This window comes from Centropristis striata, chromosome 3 (genome assembly GCF_030273125.1).
Source record: "Centropristis striata isolate RG_2023a ecotype Rhode Island chromosome 3, C.striata_1.0, whole genome shotgun sequence".
In the NCBI taxonomy this organism is placed as follows: Eukaryota; Metazoa; Chordata; class Actinopteri; order Perciformes; family Serranidae; genus Centropristis; species Centropristis striata.
In genome coordinates, this window is record NC_081519.1 from 19103433 (window position 1) to 19121600 (window position 18168).

At 40.0% G+C, this 18168-nt stretch overlaps 2 protein-coding genes across 2 annotated transcripts; one reads left to right on the forward strand and one right to left on the reverse strand.

Moving 5' to 3' along the window:
• Positions 1-6446, reverse strand: traip (TRAF-interacting protein). Its single transcript, XM_059329420.1, has 16 exons — positions 6303-6446; positions 5956-6073; positions 5128-5185; positions 4945-5028; positions 4777-4816; positions 4568-4695; positions 4381-4475; positions 3436-3549; positions 3228-3315; positions 3047-3136; positions 2875-2963; positions 2623-2778; positions 1749-1794; positions 1570-1674; positions 1438-1488; positions 1-529 (listed from the first exon to the last, which is right to left on the reverse strand). The coding sequence occupies exons 2-16, from the start codon at positions 6051-6053 to the stop codon at positions 422-424; spliced, it is 1350 nt and encodes a 449-aa protein (XP_059185403.1). The 5' UTR covers positions 6054-6073; positions 6303-6446; the 3' UTR covers positions 1-421.
• A 793-nt stretch (positions 6447-7239) lies between these two features.
• mon1a (MON1 secretory trafficking family member A) lies at positions 7240-16445 on the forward strand. Its single transcript, XM_059330355.1, has 6 exons — positions 7240-7479; positions 8580-8731; positions 10799-11182; positions 11286-12051; positions 12889-13036; positions 15159-16445. The coding sequence occupies exons 2-6, from the start codon at positions 8608-8610 to the stop codon at positions 15297-15299; spliced, it is 1563 nt and encodes a 520-aa protein (XP_059186338.1). The 5' UTR covers positions 7240-7479; positions 8580-8607; the 3' UTR covers positions 15300-16445.
• Positions 16446-18168: the final 1723 nt, after the last annotated feature.

Here is an 18168-nt window from a genome sequence, read left to right on the forward strand (position 1 = left end):
TCTTAATAAAAAAAAATATTGTTTATTATTTGAGTTGGTTTACATCTAAAAAATACCTACGGTATGTCCACGTTTCAGGAGAAGGGTTTTTAAATAAGTGTGAATTACTATTTAGACTCAATGATTAAAAAACAGAAAAATTATATTTGAATGGCCTCCAAAGAAATTTGTGGCACACACATACAGTCACCCAACATATTAACAACGCTGATTCAAACAGTCTCCATATACAAGTTCACGTCAACACAAAAAAATGTACAGCAGGTCATTACTGCTTTTAAATAAAGTTCAATCAGAGTCCTGTTTGGTGCTAAGTAGCAGAACCGCTGCCAGGCTGGTTCTGTGTGCCAGAGCAGCACAAACATTAGCAGCAGCAGCAATCTGACCTCAGTCTCACATCTGGGGATGGAGAGGTCAACGCTTACTCAAGGAAGTCGTCCAGAGTCAGACATGTCGCGATCTTGGGTTGAGGCCTGGTTACCTTTTTCCTTTTTGCCTTCATCAGCGGGCGAATCTCTGACAGGGGGGACTGGAGTGGAGTGATTGGTTAAAGAATGATGCCGTTTACACATTGAGTTTTTATCTGTCCTAATCGTGCTCTGATTGTAAATATTTACTGATTCATTTACTCTTCTTCTATAAATCTTCATCTAGAAATATCTTTACAGTATCCAGATGTGTTTTTCTTTAAAGCTGCATCAACTATTTTCTTCCAATTAGGATCAGTGGGACAAGATCAAAACAACATATCACTTCTTTTCAACATCGTTTCAGCTGTATTTGGGGCCACGTGACTAATGTAGTTAAAAGTGAAATATTTAAACTCTGGTTTGATGTCCACTAACTGCTGAGTGAAATATCGGTTTATGTTCACTAGCTGGTGTTCCCACTGCATGTCACAGCTCTGCTCGACTCAGTCTTGCTACCAGGTCCTTCTCCTTTTTATAGACAACCAAACAGGAAGGTCTGCACTGTCAGGAGCACTTTGCTTTGAGGCTTATTTGACATAGTAACACTACTACAACTAAGGACAACTTCTAGGTCAGTCTTGTATGAACACTGTATCCACGTGTCCTGTGTGTCGGGCTAGTGATTATTCTCTCTGACTAATCAGTGGTCTGCAGTGTTTTAACTTAACCTTGTAGTATCAGCTCAGCTTACTTGAAATCCCAACCGAGATGGTATTAAAGAAAAGTACCAGGTACTTTTCACAACTTCAGCAAATGGAAATCCAAAAAAACGCAAACTGAGTTAAGTAGCCATGCCTTACCATGCAGTGGCAACATGGCATACAGCAGGTTTATCAGAACTCCAGACACAGGCAAGATGACTGATTAACACCAAACAGCTTCAGTATTAACATTCAAATGAAAGATCACCTTCCAATCAAGAAACACCTGTTTGACACATACATTCCATATGACAGAAAAAGGATACAGGCTGGATGAATTTAGTACGTCCTCCTAAACCATCATAACCAGTTTTCACCTGAAACAAGAAGCATTGTCTGTCATCAAACCACAAACTAACACATTAAAATATTCGACCTGAAGTGCAGGAGATACATACAGCTCCAAGCCTCCTCTGAGGGTCCAACATGCCACCGAAAGTCTTTTTTCTGAAGAGCAGGGAGTTCTTAAAAAAAGGATCCATGGAGCTACCCTCATCTCGAGTCTAGAGAAAAAAATACTGTAAGACACATGCAAGTAATTGGAAAATTAACCTTGTAGAGTTAAATGTACAGTTACCTTGCTTAAAGATGAACTCTTCTCGTTGTGTTTGGACACAGATGACCTGAAAAATTAAGCATTTTACATAATTTCTTTTTAATTCTACATTATAAAAAACATATTTGAGAATACTGTTATGCACACATACTTCAGTGACTGGAGTCACAAGAACTATCTCCTACTGAACACCTAAAAGACTAAGGAAATGATCAGAGATTTCTACAGGTTCAAGCCCCCTCTTCAGCCAGTGAATACCTGCTGGGTGGACATGGAGGTGGTGCCAAGTTATAAGTATCTAGGTGTATACCTGGATAATAAGTTGGACTGGTCCCTAAACACTGACGCTCTCTACAAAAAGAGGCAGAGCCGCATTTTTCTTCTTGAAGCTCAGATCTCTTGACATCTGTAGTAAGATGCTGCAGATGTTTTATCAGTCTGTGGTGGTAATGTGTTGTTTTATGCTGCAGTCTGCTGGGGAGGCAGCATCAGACACAGAGATGAAGGCGGTTGGACAGGCTGGTCTAAAGAGCTGGTTCTGTGGTTGGAGCCAGGTTGGACACACTGGAGGCGGTGGTGGAGAGATGCACCGTCAAGATGTTCCAGGCCATCCTGAAATACCTGGATCATCAGCTACACAAAACCTTTATGGACCAAAAAAGCAGTGGATGGCTCCTCTCTCTCCGTTGCAGGACGGAGAGATTTAAAAGATCCTACGCTCCTACAGCCATCAGGCTGTCTCATTCTTCAAGAGCTAACAGACTGAACTGAATTGAACAGACTAACTGAATTTCCCCTCGGGGAGAAATAAAGTAATTTTTAATTTTAATGATTCACACAGCACCACCTTGTTATAGACCAACACACACATTCACACAAGCTACATTAAACTTACGCTGTAGGATCAAGCCGCATCTTCTTGCACTGGAACTGCGTGGGTTTCTTTGCAATATCATCTGGCGTTGTCACATCATAAGTAATGTTGAGGTCAATGTCTTCACAATCTGCAGGCTCGTGGAGGCGAGGGTGCTTCAGCTCCATTGGGGCCGGGCTGAAAGATAAGCACAGAAACCTCATCTGTAAAATACACTTTGTTTCCATGAAGACAAAGCGTGTGAGATTTCAGTGCAGTGGCTGTGTGACACACCTTTCAAAGACGAGCCGACTGAGGGCTTCGTTTGTCCGGTTCGGGGTGCTCAGAGTCCTCTGAAGAAACTCCACTTTCTTCTTCAGACTCTGTGAATACACATCCATACAGGAGTCACAACCATGACTTTCTGATACTAAAAGTAGAAGCCTATTTGGTGGATTTTTCTTACAGAAATCTCTTTGTCAGCGTTTGCCAGATCGTTCTGCAGAGACCTCATGTCCTCTTTGGTCTGATTCACCTCTATCGTGGCTTTTTGTAACTAAAAAGACACAGAAAAGGTTTGATTTATAGATTCCACATTTATGAATGAATTCCTGTGGGTGTGGTATGTTATACGAACATAAAGTTACCTTGTTGTTTGAGGTGAGCACTTCTCTCTTCATCTTCTCACACATGTCATTTGAAGACTTCAGACTTCCTTTTAGATTATCATACTCTCTGAAAAAGGAAGAGAGGCGATAAATGCAGCGTGAGTAACAACAGGGAAGAACTAAAGCTCCAGACGTTAGTGAGTGAAAATGACCCGTCACAGTGATCAGCAGCTCTAGGGCTCCTTACTTTTTGAGTGAGATGCAGTAGATTGAGAGCTGCTCCACTGCCGCCTGGCTGACACCCATATCTGTGATCATGGACTCCACCTCTGCTCTCTGGCCCTGCAGCAACACGTCCAGGCTGGGGACAAACCAGCAGTATTAGTGTACAGCATGAAAAGGACTTTCTTCTACAATGAAAGAAAACATAGTTTTATACAGAACTTGCAATATTATCGTACTAGATGAAATATCAATAACTCTTATTGTCCCATTCTCAGTTTTGTGATGTAAGCTTAAAGGAGATATATGATGCTCACTTTCAGGTTCATACTTATATTTTTGTTTTTGCTATGAATATGTTTTCTTGCTTAAATGTTTAAAACAAAGAAACACAGAATCTTTCTCATACCGTCTGTCTGAATATACCTGTCCTCACTCTTTAGTGCCTGCCTTTTTTAAACCCCCTTCCCAAAAAGTCCAGTCTGCTCTGATTAGTCAGTGTATCAAAATATTTCACATCTTGCACTCTTGGCATCTTTGCACCATCATTTAAGCCGGGGAATGACTGTTGCAGCACTGTAGCAGTACTTTCTATTATATATCTATGCATTTCTCAGAGTGTTTTGATACTTGTGCATAGCACCTAAACTTTCATTATCATAAAATACACAAAATATTATTTAAAAAATACATATTTTTTTATAACATGAGACCCTTGCATTTTTCCTTTAAATTGTCCCCCAATTCCTTTTTTTGTATATCCAAATCACTAAAGATTTTTCAAGCTACCCTCACTCCAAATAAAATGTATGCTGACAAACCTACACACGACACCATCATCCTATCAACTATAAGGTATTTGGGACCATCTAAAACATTCACATTTGCAAAACTGGCCTTGAAGTGATAAATAAAGTGTGACCCTACTTGGAAGCCTAAATATGAAGACACTTATTATGGCCACAGATACCTTTCATAGGTTTTCATTTTGGTCCTGAGCCTCCGCGCTTCGTCTTTGGCAGCCTGAGTTTCATTGTGCTGTGTCTCCAGATATGCCATCTGTTTCTGTTTTAAAAACAAATTTACAAATAAACCAAAAAATAAATAATATATGAGATACAAGTCTGTTTTGAAAAGATAGAGAGCAGACAGCTTACTCTGAGGGCAGAACAGAGCATTTCCTTTTCCATAATCTCTTTCCGAACACTGTCCAGGTCTCTCCTCTGCTTGTCCACAGTTTCCTTTAAACTGTCCACCATTTTCTGTTTGTCCCGCCAGTCTCGCTCTATAAATTAATCAGTCAGACATTGAATTAAGACCGTCTGCTTCTAATGATCAAGCATCACAACATAGTAAAGCTTCTCACCTTTAGAGCTTAAAAGCACCTTCATTCGATCAACTTCATTCTTAGGGAACACAAAAATATGACATGTTAATTTCACATAAAATCCAGAAAGTGTAATGACATGAAGTACTAATAAGTACATGATATCAAGAACACTGTGATATTATTTAGCTGCTCCTAATGTGGTACCTGCAAACTTTCAGGGTCTGCTGTGCTCTCCCCCTCTCCACCAATGTCAAAGAACAGCTTGTTGATAATATGTCTGGTGCTGACCTAAACACAGAGAGCAGACCAGTATTGAAGTTGACGTCTTTCCTTCAGTTTGGCCAGTTGGTTCAGTTTAATGGTGTGTGCAAGTGTAAAGTACTGTACCTGTTTTCTACATTGTGGACAAGTTTTTGTAGGGGCTGTCTGAAACCACTGGAGAAGACTGAGAGGAGAGAGAGAAATTAGCCATTTATGATATATTGTCACACTGTTAAAATAATAGCCTAAGTCATTTTTTGTCAAAATTGTTTTTTTTGCCTAAATCATCTCATGACGTCGGCCACCTATGGTAAAATCGCCTACATCCTCAGTTGATCAGATCATGTGATTTTACACCTTTAAGGTCATCACTTCTTTGAAAATTTGCCACATTCATAGGCATCAGATAAGAACCCAGCAAAGAAGAGCTAGAGGGAGATTGTTCAGTTATCAGTTTAGTTTATCAGCTTTTTATTGTTGACACTAATATTGGTAACACTTTACTCTAAGGTGTCTACATAAGAGTGACATGAGCGTGTCATAAACATGACATGGGATGTGTCATAAACATTAATGACACTTTGAAGTAACATTAATGCTCATGATACTTGTCATGTCATGTTTCTGACAGGCTTGTGTGACTCTTATGTAGACACCTTCAAAATAAAGTGTTACCATATCTTGCTTAAGTCACAAAGGCATGCTCAAAAATGGCCTAAGTCATTTATTTTTTCTTAAATTACATAATTTACACAGTGTTATTACTATGCCAATAGCCATCCTTTGTTACATCCTTTTTGAGTGACACGATCAATAAATGTCATATGTTACACTTTTGGTGAAGTTTTTTGTGTTTTCTGCAAAACTTGAAAAAAATAGTTAGGCGATTATTTTAAAAGGATGACGATATCAGAAATGTGAGTGTTAAAGGTCAGACTTTGTAAACCAGGTTACCATTCATAGTGGAAAGTGTGTCCGCAGTGGATGGCAGCAACATCTTTGGAGTGATCGAAGAAATCAGAACAAATTGTGCAATATGCTCGGATGGGCATTTTGTCGTCATAAGGATCCCCTGTAACAAATAGCATAGATACAACACATTAGTGGACGCCCATAGTGTTCCGCTTTCCTTTGGCATAACCGTGTTCATGTGTATGTCAGTTGCTTGGCTAAAGCTGAATTGTTAGCTGTTATCCGCTAGCAAACATTAGCACGTTACTGGCCCCGCACTCGTCAACATTTTGCTACGCTAGTTAGCTTTGTTTAACGTTAGCTGCCTTATCAGCAGTTGGCATACTTACAAAACAAACACGTTAAATTGCGGCTCAGTCCTTCGTTATAAAATGAAGCTTTTCTAAAATTGTGTAGACTGTGACATTTTAGCCGAGTTAAACCTGAGCTAGCACGAGCACAATGACGGTCCGTTTCCCCGCTGTACGTTCAAACGCAAGCCCCGCCCCGATTGTTGCGTCCAAGTGTTGCTCGTTAACCTAGCTACTTTTTTTCTTCAACGTTTAGTAATACTGCTACAGCCATTTGCTTTTATTTACAAATCAACTTTCGAGATATATATATTTTTCACTTTTATTTTTTCTTCAGTACAAGTATATAAAGGGTGAGGTCTGGTGTATTTACACATATAAAATAAGAATGAGCCATAAGGAAAACGACAGGTACAGGGCATTGACCCCCTGGGGTCCAGTTAGAAAAATAAAAAACATAAAAACATGTATACACACATGTTACGGATCTACATGGTTATAACAGTCACACCCCCCCCCCCAATAATTATCTCCCCTCTTGTTGCAAACGAATAGTCAAAGTCGTTTTCTCCATGACACGTACTGAGTTGATTATGTTGATAAAAAGGGAGATGGTGGGAGAGTTCCTTTGGAGCGATTGGAGATATTTTAAAACAATTTAGTATGTCAGAAGTGAAAACAGAGTGATAAGAGAAGCTAACATATATTCGGGTTTTAACAAATTAACTAATCGCTAACTTATTTGATGTATTTTCTTTCCCCATCTGCACTCAAAGTAAAATGAAAATAGCAGTTTTACTGATATTTACTGTATGCATTTTTTCTACACCAAAGGACATATCGTAATCATAGTTAACGTTAAGTGCTGTGAATGCACCATCAATGTCAAATAAGGAACTAACGCCAAGCTATATAACACCAAGAATTACATAATGCAATATGCAACATTGAGTTACTGATAAACAAATATTTCAAAATAAACTTATTCAACTCAAATCGTCCTGTTAACTGCTCCAGGAAAAGTCTCTGTACGGGAACTTCATATCCCACAATTCCTACTTCCGCAACCTAACCATGAACCTAACTGTTAGCAGCAGGGCATGTTGACTAGCAGGAAAAGTACCTCAGTCTTGTCCCTGCTTGTTACTTAATGCTAGTTGCTGTAAATGTGACGGGCGAGTTGGCGGATAAATGCAGACAGCTCCAGAAATGAAAGGTAATAATTTTAAATAATTAAATGAGTCATGACAGCTTTTTTTTGTCAGAATGAAGGCGGTGAAGCCATATGCAGCTAGCTGTAGATACTGTTGACAATCTGCTAAAGTTAGCTCTCAAAGTAGCGTCTGAAGTTCTTCATCAGCATACGAGACGTCTGAAGGGTGTGAAACAAGAAAAGGAGTGCAAACACTGAGGAGAAATGTCACTTTAATTGCATTCAGATTCAGCAGCACACCAGCTGTTGTTGTAATGTTAGCAATGAGAGTGAAACTGCTTAAACTTAGTCCAGACATTTCTCAGAAAATAAAGTGGGACCATAAAATTTTAATGACTCGCGCAGTGCTGGTCATTTTATAATAATAGAACATCATAACCAGCTTGATCTTCAATCATACACCCAGTGACGAAGCTGTGCTGCCATACTAAGTCTAACTGCAGTAACTACGCAAAGGGTAAAACTGAGAAAAACTGCTTTAAAGTTTTTTAACTGGCCAGCCAAATGGGTTATATGTAGGTAAGTGATATGACACTTATTTCTACATGTATTGATGATGTCATTTTTATGCTCAAAAATCATGATGATTTATTTGACCATAGACCCCAAAAATGAAGTTTCTGAACTCTTGCTTTCAGTGAATAAACATTTTCAAATTGATTTTGTTATCAGTGTTTTTAAAAGTGCTTGTCAATTCTATTCAAAGCTGTGCATATTTTAAACTTAATATTGTAAAGAAATGTTATATTTAAGTCTTAATATAATTGTATCTCTCTTTTTTTTTACTTCATCACTATCTAGATAATAATTTCCCTATCAAATAAACTTATAATTTCTATTATTTTCATGTTTAAATTAGTATATATATCCAAAGCAGACCGTGGTAAGTGCAATTACTGCTTGGTTTTGAGTTGGATTTTGTGGTTTTTATATAATTATTTTTCTAAAATAAAGCAAAATTGAAATCTAAAACCTTGTCACACGATAAAACAGACATCAAGGAGTTCATTTTGAGTTATAACTCAATTTTGACCAAAACTGTAGTAGGGCAGTGTTGACCTTTGGTCCAATAGCTCTCTGTTTTTGTCTGTCTGTGCTGCCAGGTGTGTGTCCCTGTCATAAGTAGCAGTGATGGATGGAGAAGACCAAAGGGCGGCTGCGGCTTGGGAGAATGGTACTCTGGCTCCAGTGGACCGCCTCCGCTCCGAGAGGGCGGACAGCCCCACACCAGGTCTGGTGGAGGGAACTGAACCAGGTGAGTCCGATCCATTTTCAGAACGTTGTTGGTAGGCAATCACACAAACCTTTCGTGTAACTGAAGTTTCACATAAATCTTGATAGTCTAAAACATGGTGGCCATCCCTGAGAGGATTTGGTAAACTCATATAACATAGTACAGAACAAAATCACTTTTGGAGAAAATGCAGAGGGAGAATAATAATAAATAAATGTAACCTAAAAATAACATAAATGCAAAAAATAAATAACAGTAGAACATTAAAACTGAAATACCAATTTATGTCACATTTTATCATGAAATAAATTCTGAGTTTTGAATATTAATATTATTTAGGATACACATAATTATTTAATTTAATCACTTTAAAATGATCAAAATCAATTGTACTTTTCTGTCTGTCTGAACATCTTTTGGCTTGAACATATGGATGAATGAATGACATGATCCAATGAGTGTAATTTTATTGACGTGTATTGCCATCTCATGAGCAACCCCTCATGGGATTATATTGCAAAACATTAAAAATGTTTACAGTACACGAGCATGACGTTTACAGTACAGCAGTGTCCATTGTACTAAGAAACAGCCTCCATTTGGGCTTATCCATGGATAAGCAGAGATCCACTGTCTTGAATTCTAAGTCATTACTCTTGTGTGAAGTGTCACTGATGGATAATTACACTTTTGTTACTTTCTTCAAGCCAAAATGTATGCATGCAATCATATTCATTTTCAGATGATACATAATTCCACCATGAGAAGAAAAACACGTGCAAAGTATGACACTTTGGCAATACTTGGGTACAGGGTAAAGTTCTCCATTTGACATTGTTATAAGCATGCAATAATATGGGAGGGATTTATACTGAGCATTGTGCAAGAGAGAGAGAGGAGAGGGAGAGAGAGCATGAGTATGCACATCCTGGTCAGGCAAAATTAAGGTAAATTAAGTAATAACCTCTAAGTTTATGTGACAAAAACTTAAATGAATATAGGAATGCCTTGCTATGCACTTTAAGAGACATCTCATGACCGAAGTTAGTAGAAATAAAAACACATAATGAAAGCATGTCAGCAGCAGCACAGGTATGTCACATCTAGCTTAAACAAATCCAGCTCTGACAGGAGAAATGATGTATTTTTTTCCTCGATTTACTCGACTAAGTTTTAAGATAAACATGACATTTTTGCAGTGTTATGTAGCTGACTCATTATCTGACTTTCTATTATTCTACTTTGCGTTTCTATAAATTAGATAAACTGTGACAGACTATTCATTTTTTCTCACCGTGGCTGCTGTCAACATTGATAGCCTAAAGTAGGACTATGCTTGTTTTTGTCACTAATACAATGTTAGCTAATAGAGCAAATAAAACTTATTAAGGCTTATTCTGGACTGCTAATATCAGTCAGAGTTTTATTTTTAAAGACAGTTTTCTTGTTTTTCTTTTTTGTTTTAACAAAATGATCCATTGGAAAGGTTAATATAGGCATTCAAGAGTCCATCTCTGGATCAGTCGCCAGCTTTTTCAGCTGCCTCTTTTGGCAAACATTAACCGCGTTTGGGATTGTCTCAACCACTGCGTGGGAGACAGTCTGGTTCCCATAGAAAATCTTAGGAAAGCGGTTATACATGCTAAATCAACCTTCATCTCTAAACCTTTTCTTTTGTAAACCTACTGTATGAATACACTTCCAATATAGCAGTGGTTCCCTACAGGGGTGACGTGGCTTAATCACTCACACATACACACAAACCCACACACACACACACACACACACACACACACACACACACACACACACACACGCTGTGTTGCATTGTTCCTATCACTTACGATGTACCTATATCAAAGGGGGACTTGACAGAAAAAAATAGGGAACCACTGCAATAAAGTATGAATCTTGCCTTTTGTGTAAAGGGTTGTTTTCAAACTATGTGGAGAAAATGCCACACTCACTTAAACTTTATCGTTAGTGTTCACAAAATAAAAGACTTTAAAGGGATTTTTGAGGTGGGGTTACCCATCTATTCATTATGCAGACAGACATTTGACAATCATTTATCCCTACATTAAACAGGTGCTGGTCAGAAGAGTGCTATGTTCGTCCACGCACAGTCGTTTGAGGATCTGACTGCTGAGGCTGAGGAAGAGGTTCGCAGGGAGGCTGAACTGTCCAAATCAGGAGAGTGTGCAGAAGAGCTCAACGTGCTGGTTGGAGAAAAAACTATAGATGAGCAACACAACAATGACATTACATCAGAGACTAGGACTAAGGAGGAAGATGTGACCAGTGAGGCATGGAGGAGCCACAGAAAACACGTGTTTGTGCTGAGTGAGGCTGGAAAGCCAATCTATACCCGCTACGGCACGGAGGAAGCTCTGTCCAGCACCATGGGGGTGATGATGGCCCTCGTGTCCTTTGTTGAAGCAGAGAAGAATATCATTCGTTCCATCCACGCAGGTCAGAATATACATATGGTTAAAGTAAAAATGAATGGCTTAAAATCACATTTTAATCACTTAATGTATGACTTTATGTCAACTCTGAACATTTCTTGTGTCAGATGGCTGCAAAGTGGTTTTCCTCACCAAGAGCCCTCTGGTCCTGGTGGGCGTGTCTCGGACCTGTCAGACGGACAAGGAGCTGCTGAGGGAGCTGCAGTACATCTACTACCAGATCGTCAGCCTGCTCACCCTCACCCAGCTCAACCACATCTTCCAGAACAAGCAGAACTATGACCTGCGCCGCCTGCTGGCCGGCTCCGAGTACCTCACAGACAACCTGCTGCATCGGCTGGACCGAGACCCTGGACTGCTGCTCAGCGCTGTCACCTGCCTCCCTCTGGCCAGCTCCGCCAGGGACGTGGTCTCCTCGAGCCTGCAGGCCGCCAAATCCAAGAACCTTGTGTTCTCCATCCTGCTGGCGGGGGACCGCCTGGTTACTCTGGTGAGGAAAAAGGACCAGTTCCTGCACCACATAGACTTGCACCTGGTCTTCAACCTCGTTGGCTCCTCCTCGTCCTTTCGAGAGGGTGAAGGCTGGACGCCGATTTGTCTGCCAAAGTTCAACACTGCAGGATTTTTCCACGCTCACATTTCTTACCTGGAGCCGGCGTCCGAGCTCTGCCTCATCCTGGTCTCAACCGACCGAGAGGACTTTTTTAACATGTCCGACTGCAAGCAACGGTTCCTGGAGAGGCTGAGCAAGCGCAGTGCCTACCCGGCACTGAAAGAGGCTCTTAAATGTCCCAGTTATTCTGTGTCACAGGTCGGCATCCCAGAGCTCAGGCACTTCCTGTACAAATCAAAGAGCTCAGGGCTGTACACCAGGTGGGCAGAACGTCTGCTGAAACATTTCACAGTTACACATTTTGAATTTACATCATGAACATGGCAAAAGTATAGAAGCCCATATCCACCAATGTTATGGGGGGAAAAAATCCTGTAAACTCATTATAATGAGAAACTTTCTTGAAATAATAAGTTTGTATCCAAACATAATATCTTAGTATTACAAAATAATGAGTAAACAAATGCTGTCCTTCATCTATTGGACAGAATAGATGAAGGACACACTTAATCTGCTCTGTGATTGAATCCATTAGTGACCATTCTATCGAAAAAAAAAACAAGACTGTTGTTTTTGTGTGTAGCCACAAGCAACAGTGTTATGTGGTCGTCTGACCATATTTCGACATGTGCCTTTACTTCATCATTAGACCACGTCTGTCCATGAGACATTTTCGAGTCTGCTACTACCTTGCCTGATTTTGATTCTCAAATTCAACCCAGAATGCATTGTGTTTTGGTGTGCTAGCCTTTTTTGCGGACCAGAGTTGGTTTGAGCATTCAAACCAGCAAGAAAAACAAACAGACTACCCAACAAAATTTGTTTCCATTTTCCATTTCCATTCCAAATTCAAGCTATCCAAGAGTTTGCTTCAAGAGGACCAAACAGCTCAGGAGTGAATCCCCCCTAAGTATCTTTCATGAAAGTTTATTATTTTAAGATAATAAGTAATTCTTTTGAAGTTAAGCTTGTTAATATAATGACCAACAGGATCCTTTTTTCATAGCATATGGCTGCAATTGACTCAGAAATCATGTAATTCCTTCTTTAATTCTTGGCGTCCCTGTAACAAGATACCTTTTCTTCTGTTCCTCCAGTCCGCAGTTCCCTGTAGTGTACCAGTCCGATGAAGAGCAGGAAAGGCTAATGGGACTGTACCAGGACCTCCACAGCAGCTTACATCATCCAACCAGACCGCTCCGCTCCTTCTACCGCTGTAGTGAAACTGAAAACCTGCTGGCAAGGGTAAGAATAGATGGTGGTTCTGTCTTTTACAGTATTTTTCAATAGCTCTGGCTCAAGTTTCAGTCTCACATAACATGAAATTGGGAACTGGATCATTCAGAGCACCAGAGCGTGACAACATTGTATTAGTCATTGAATTTTAGTCATTGTTGCATTACAAAAATCACACGACCTGAATATTCTGGGTCAAAAAAATTGAGAACCACTGATGAATGTGCCTTTATAATACTGTTCCGTATCGACCACTGAGCATTTAATTCAACACAACAAACAATTTCACACTTCACTTATACGTTTAATAATATAAAATACAGTCATATGCAGTAATGTGTAAGTAATGCATTAACCATGATTAACACTACTGAAACGGACATTGCAACATTACATTTCCTTTTTCCTCTTTTTTTTCTCACCATCTGTGCCATACTTCTAAAATATATGACAGTAGTGCTTCAGTATTTAGATTAGATTATGTTGTAATAGTACTCACAAGGTTATGAGGTGGCTGTATTCTTAGGACTGAACATGTGGTTTAGAGTTTTGCACTTGCAGGTGAGACTTAAGCAAGTCAGTTTGGCTTTTTTGTGTTAATGGTTTTACATATTAAACTGAGCTAAAGTAATCTCAACATACTGCAAAGGGAAACATTTTATCCCCAAGGGGAGATTCAGTCAGTCTGTTAGCTCTTAAAGAATGAGACAGCCTGATGGCTGTAGGAGTGAAGGATCTTTTGAATCTTTCCGCCCTACAACGGAGAGAGAGGAGCCATCCACTGCTTTTTTGGTCCATAAAGGTTTTGTGTAGCTGATGATCCAGGTATTTCAGGATGGCCTGGAACATCTTGACGGTGCATCTCTCCACCACCGCCTCCAGTGTGTCCAACCTGGCTCCAACCACAGAACCAGCTCTTTAGACCAGTCTGTCCAACCGCCTTCATCTCTGTGTCTGATGCTGCCTCCCCAGCAGACTGCAGCATAAAACAACACACTACCACCACAGACTGATAAAACATCTGCAGCATCTTACTACAGATGTCTAGAGATCCGAGCTTCCTTAAGAAAAAGAGGTGGCTCTGCCCCTTTTTGTAGAGAGCGTCAGTGTTTAGGGACCAGTCCAACTTATTATCCAGGTATACACCTAGATACTTATAACTTGGCACCACCTCGATGTCCACCCAGCAGGTATTCACTGGCTGAAGAGGGGGCTTGAACCTGCGGAAATCTCTGATCATTTCCTTAGTCTTTTAGGCGTTCAGTAGGAGATAGTTCTTGTGACTCCAGTCACTGACGGCTTTTATCAGGTCCGAGTACTTCTGGATGTGGCAGGACTCAGAGTTGTATTTGAAGTCCGCTGTGTACATTGTGAACAGGAATGGAGCCAGAACAGTCCCTTGTGGAGCCCCTGTGCTGCTCATTAATGTCCCAGAAACACAGTTCCCCAACCTGACATACTGTGGTCTTTCTGTCCGGTAATCTGTTATCCAGGGGATAAAGGAAAGATCCACTCCCATCTCTTTGGGTGCCCAATCAGTGTTGATGGTAAATGTAGTCCATTGAAGCCATAAATTCCTCAGTGCGTGCTATATTGACCTGCTTGTTGAGTTGTGCTAGCAGTGCCTAAATGTACCAGAATGCACTGCATTTCTGTTACTGATGCCCAGCAAAACATTATTTAGCCAATGGTTATGAGTTGGGTCAATGCTTCAGCAGGTATTAAAATAAAAACAGGGAGGCTCTAGTCCAGCCAGCTTGAACCAAGAAGATAGTTATAGTCCACATTGTCAATGGCAATTTGACCAAAGGCCCCAGCAGTCAGTGTTTGCTTTTGGCAGCTCAGGTTCTGGTCCCTGCTGGCCCTATCCACCCTGCTGAAGCTGCAGCATCAGTCTGTCTTAGCTGCTTTTCTTCAGCTGTATACTTTGGCTCAAATAAAAACGTGTCACAGTCAGCAGTTAACTCCACTTTCTCACTCAGTAAAGCACATGCAGAATGTTTTTGCTTTATCTGACTACACTCACCATCGCAACTGATCGAAAATCCACATAAAATGTGTCAAATTTCCCTTTACTTATTTAAATCAGCGTTGTTACAACCATCATTTTGCTCTACCTCCTTTCTTGCAGGTGACAAGTGGCTTTGAGCTCTACCTCTGCTTCAGTCCGCTGGGGACCAAGGCCTTGGCCGACTCTGCTGTCATCAAACTGCTGAAGTGGATCAGGAAGGAGGAGGATCGTCTCTTCATCCTGAGTCCTCTTACATACTGAGTCCACGCTGCGGGCTGACCTCCTGGAACAAAAAGCATCACCCTGAACATGGACGGGCCTGGTGCTAACTACAGCTACGGATGATGCAGCAGTCAGTTCAGTGTTCATAAATGATTGTCAGAGCTATGCTTTTTTTCCCTTCTTGCTTCTAGATTCGTCTGGTCTAATTCACAGATTTGAAATAGTGTAAATGTGCAAACAAAGGTAAGTTAGAGCTGTATTTTATCTGGCTGTATTTTTATTACTTAAAAACTTGAAATAACAGATGGAAGCAGCATCAGCATCATCGATGACACAATAACAACATGAGTGATGTTTGTAAGCTGCTGAAGTTGTTTCATAAATGATTGTTTTACGGTAACAGACCTATTATGACTCTTGGAGTATAAAAATATGCTGTTTTTGTTTTTTAAACGCTAAAAAACATATAAAGAATCAACTTTGAATTAAAAAAATGGAAATTTTCTGAGGACCTGCAGTAGAATGTATTCTCTTAAGACACACTGTCAAAATATGGGTTAACCACATTCCTGTTGTTTCATTTTTACATGATGACCAACAACGATAGAACCATCGTCATTTTACCTCTATGCACTTTCTTTATGCAAAAAGCACTCCAAGAGAAATGTGTTCATGAGTCTGTAACCTGTTTACTGCTGTCATTTGTTTGTGTTAACATGTTTTGTTAATGTCGGTGTGAAGGAATCTTAATTAATCTTCCAGTGTTCATTAGAACCATCATTAGTTTACCATAATATGTATATTAATTAAGAAAAGTGTTGTATTAAATTTTATCTGCTTGTGTCTAATCAAAGGTTCCCTTTATTTCATGGCATTCTGCGTTGCTTAAAGAATCCAGTGTTGCCTCCACTAATCATGCCTTAACTAATGTTATTGTGCAACACCAATAAGAAGTTGTAACAGTGCAGACTTATGGCTGCCGCTCAACCCCAAAATTATTAGATATAAATAAATAAATATATGACTGGTAATAAAACTGAGTTAGTGTCTTGCTTGACTGTAACCTTGGTGATTTCTTACTGTTTTTGGTAACATTATGGTCAGTGGCTGACTAAAAAATACACCATATTCTGGTTCGTTAGACACTTTTTTTCATTACAAAATTCTATATGTGTTCGTTCATAATTTTGATATCTTCAGTATTAATCTACAATGTTGAGAATAATAAAATATAGAAAAAACATTGAATGAGAAGGTGTGTCCACCCTTTGTCCCTGCTCGGGTGGACCAGGTACTGGTGCTTCGCAGCTTTCCTCTCCTGGGCCTCATCACAGCCTTCTTCCCACGGGACAGTTCCACCAGGATGATCTTTCTTCTCTCCTCAGACCACATACCAAAGTCAGGCCTCAGGGATGTTTGGATGACCTGTGGAAAGTGCAGTTTCCTTCCCAGGTCCACCCTCATCTCCCATGCTTGGGCGGTCTGCAGGAGGCTTTTGTTTCCCCGCCTAATGAACTGGACAGATGGGGCAGACTTTGCGTGGACCTGACGCCTTTTCCGTCTTTCCTGTGTCAAGATTTTAGCCAGCTCTCTGAGGTCGTTATTGTGGCGCCATCTTTATCTTCCCTGGCTAAGGGCAGTCTTTCATCCCGCCAGTATATGCACCAGTGTTCCTCTCTCTCCACATAACTTGCACCTTGGGTCCTCTCTCAATCCCCATCTGTGCAGGTTTGCTGGAGTTGTTAGAGTCTCATACTGTGACTCTAGTTCACCCTACCCCTTGTCTTTTGCTTCTCCTCCTCCAGGTGTTGGACTTCTGCTTGGATCATTTCTTTCCTTTGCCTCAGGTCTGCCCTGCCCCATTGCTGGAAATGTGTGGTGCCAAGTCCTTGCCTACCCAATAATGTCCTTCAGCATGCTCTCAGCCTGTGCCCCTGAGGTGTCAGCTGCACACTTGCATCCTGATGTTGTTGTGATGCCTGCACCCGGACCTTTACATCTCTCTAGTCCTGGAACATCATCAGGGACCCTTCAAAGTGCATATATATAGTGTATATCTTCTCTAAGCCACAGTCAAGTATAATTAAGTGAAAGACTAACTTATAGTCTACTACTTCAATAATAATAATAATAACAATAATAATATACGCACACATAAAAACCCTATCCGTATTGTGAATGTGTAATGCCTGTTTAATATAAGTTTAAAAATGTTTTATATATACAATGTTACCAATAAAAAGGCAATAGAAAGTATGTGAACCTAGTATTCTGCTTTAAACACAATGTGCTCAACCTAGTACTGCACAAAAAAAATATAATATTTCATGTCTTTATTGAACATATCCATGAAACATTTATAGTGCTGGTGGAAAAAATAAGTGAACCATTTTTATTTTCTATACTTTGAAGTTAGATGCAGATAAGATCACATTTTATGACAAATTATTGCAGAAAGCTAGGACATTTCAAAGGGGTTTTATATGCAGACTATTACCAAAACAAGTGATAAAGTGAAAAATAAATAAAAATATAAACTGTTTTAAGTAGTGTTTTTATTTTTTCATATTGTACCACCATGAGTACCGTCATATTTCAGGGCACCAACATGAGAACAGTAGACATGCAGGTCTGTTGCCTAAACAACTGAAACAGTAAGGAAACAGCAGGGGACACTTTGTTAGCTCTGATGTTTTAAGTAAGGAAATATAAATACCGTGGAACAGTGGTTTATTACAGCCTACAACATATAAAGGCGAATTAGTTAAAAAAAAAAAAAATTGACATTGACATGCATTCGTTTATGGCATCGTGTACGTCACCATGGGAGATTGACAAACCAATGAGAGTTAATTGGGTTTGCTGCTGGTGTCGGTCTGAAGAGGGGAGGAGCGAGCTGCTGCTCCAC

Coding starts and splice junctions, on each gene's coding strand:
- traip (XM_059329420.1), bottom strand. CDS start 6,053: ATGCCCATCCGAGCATATTGCACAATTTGTTCTGATTTCTTCGATCAC. Junction 4,696..4,776: donor GGTGCTTTTAAGCTCTAAAG/GTGAGAAGCTTT, acceptor ATTAATTTATAG/AGCGAGACTGGCGGGACAAA. Junction 2,964..3,046: donor ACGCTGACAAAGAGATTTCT/GTAAGAAAAATC, acceptor GTGTATTCACAG/AGTCTGAAGAAGAAAGTGGA.
- mon1a (XM_059330355.1), top strand. CDS start 8,608: ATGGATGGAGAAGACCAAAGGGCGGCTGCGGCTTGGGAGAATGGTACT. Junction 8,732..10,798: donor GGTGGAGGGAACTGAACCAG/GTGAGTCCGATC, acceptor TACATTAAACAG/GTGCTGGTCAGAAGAGTGCT. Junction 11,183..11,285: donor CATTCGTTCCATCCACGCAG/GTCAGAATATAC, acceptor TTCTTGTGTCAG/ATGGCTGCAAAGTGGTTTTC.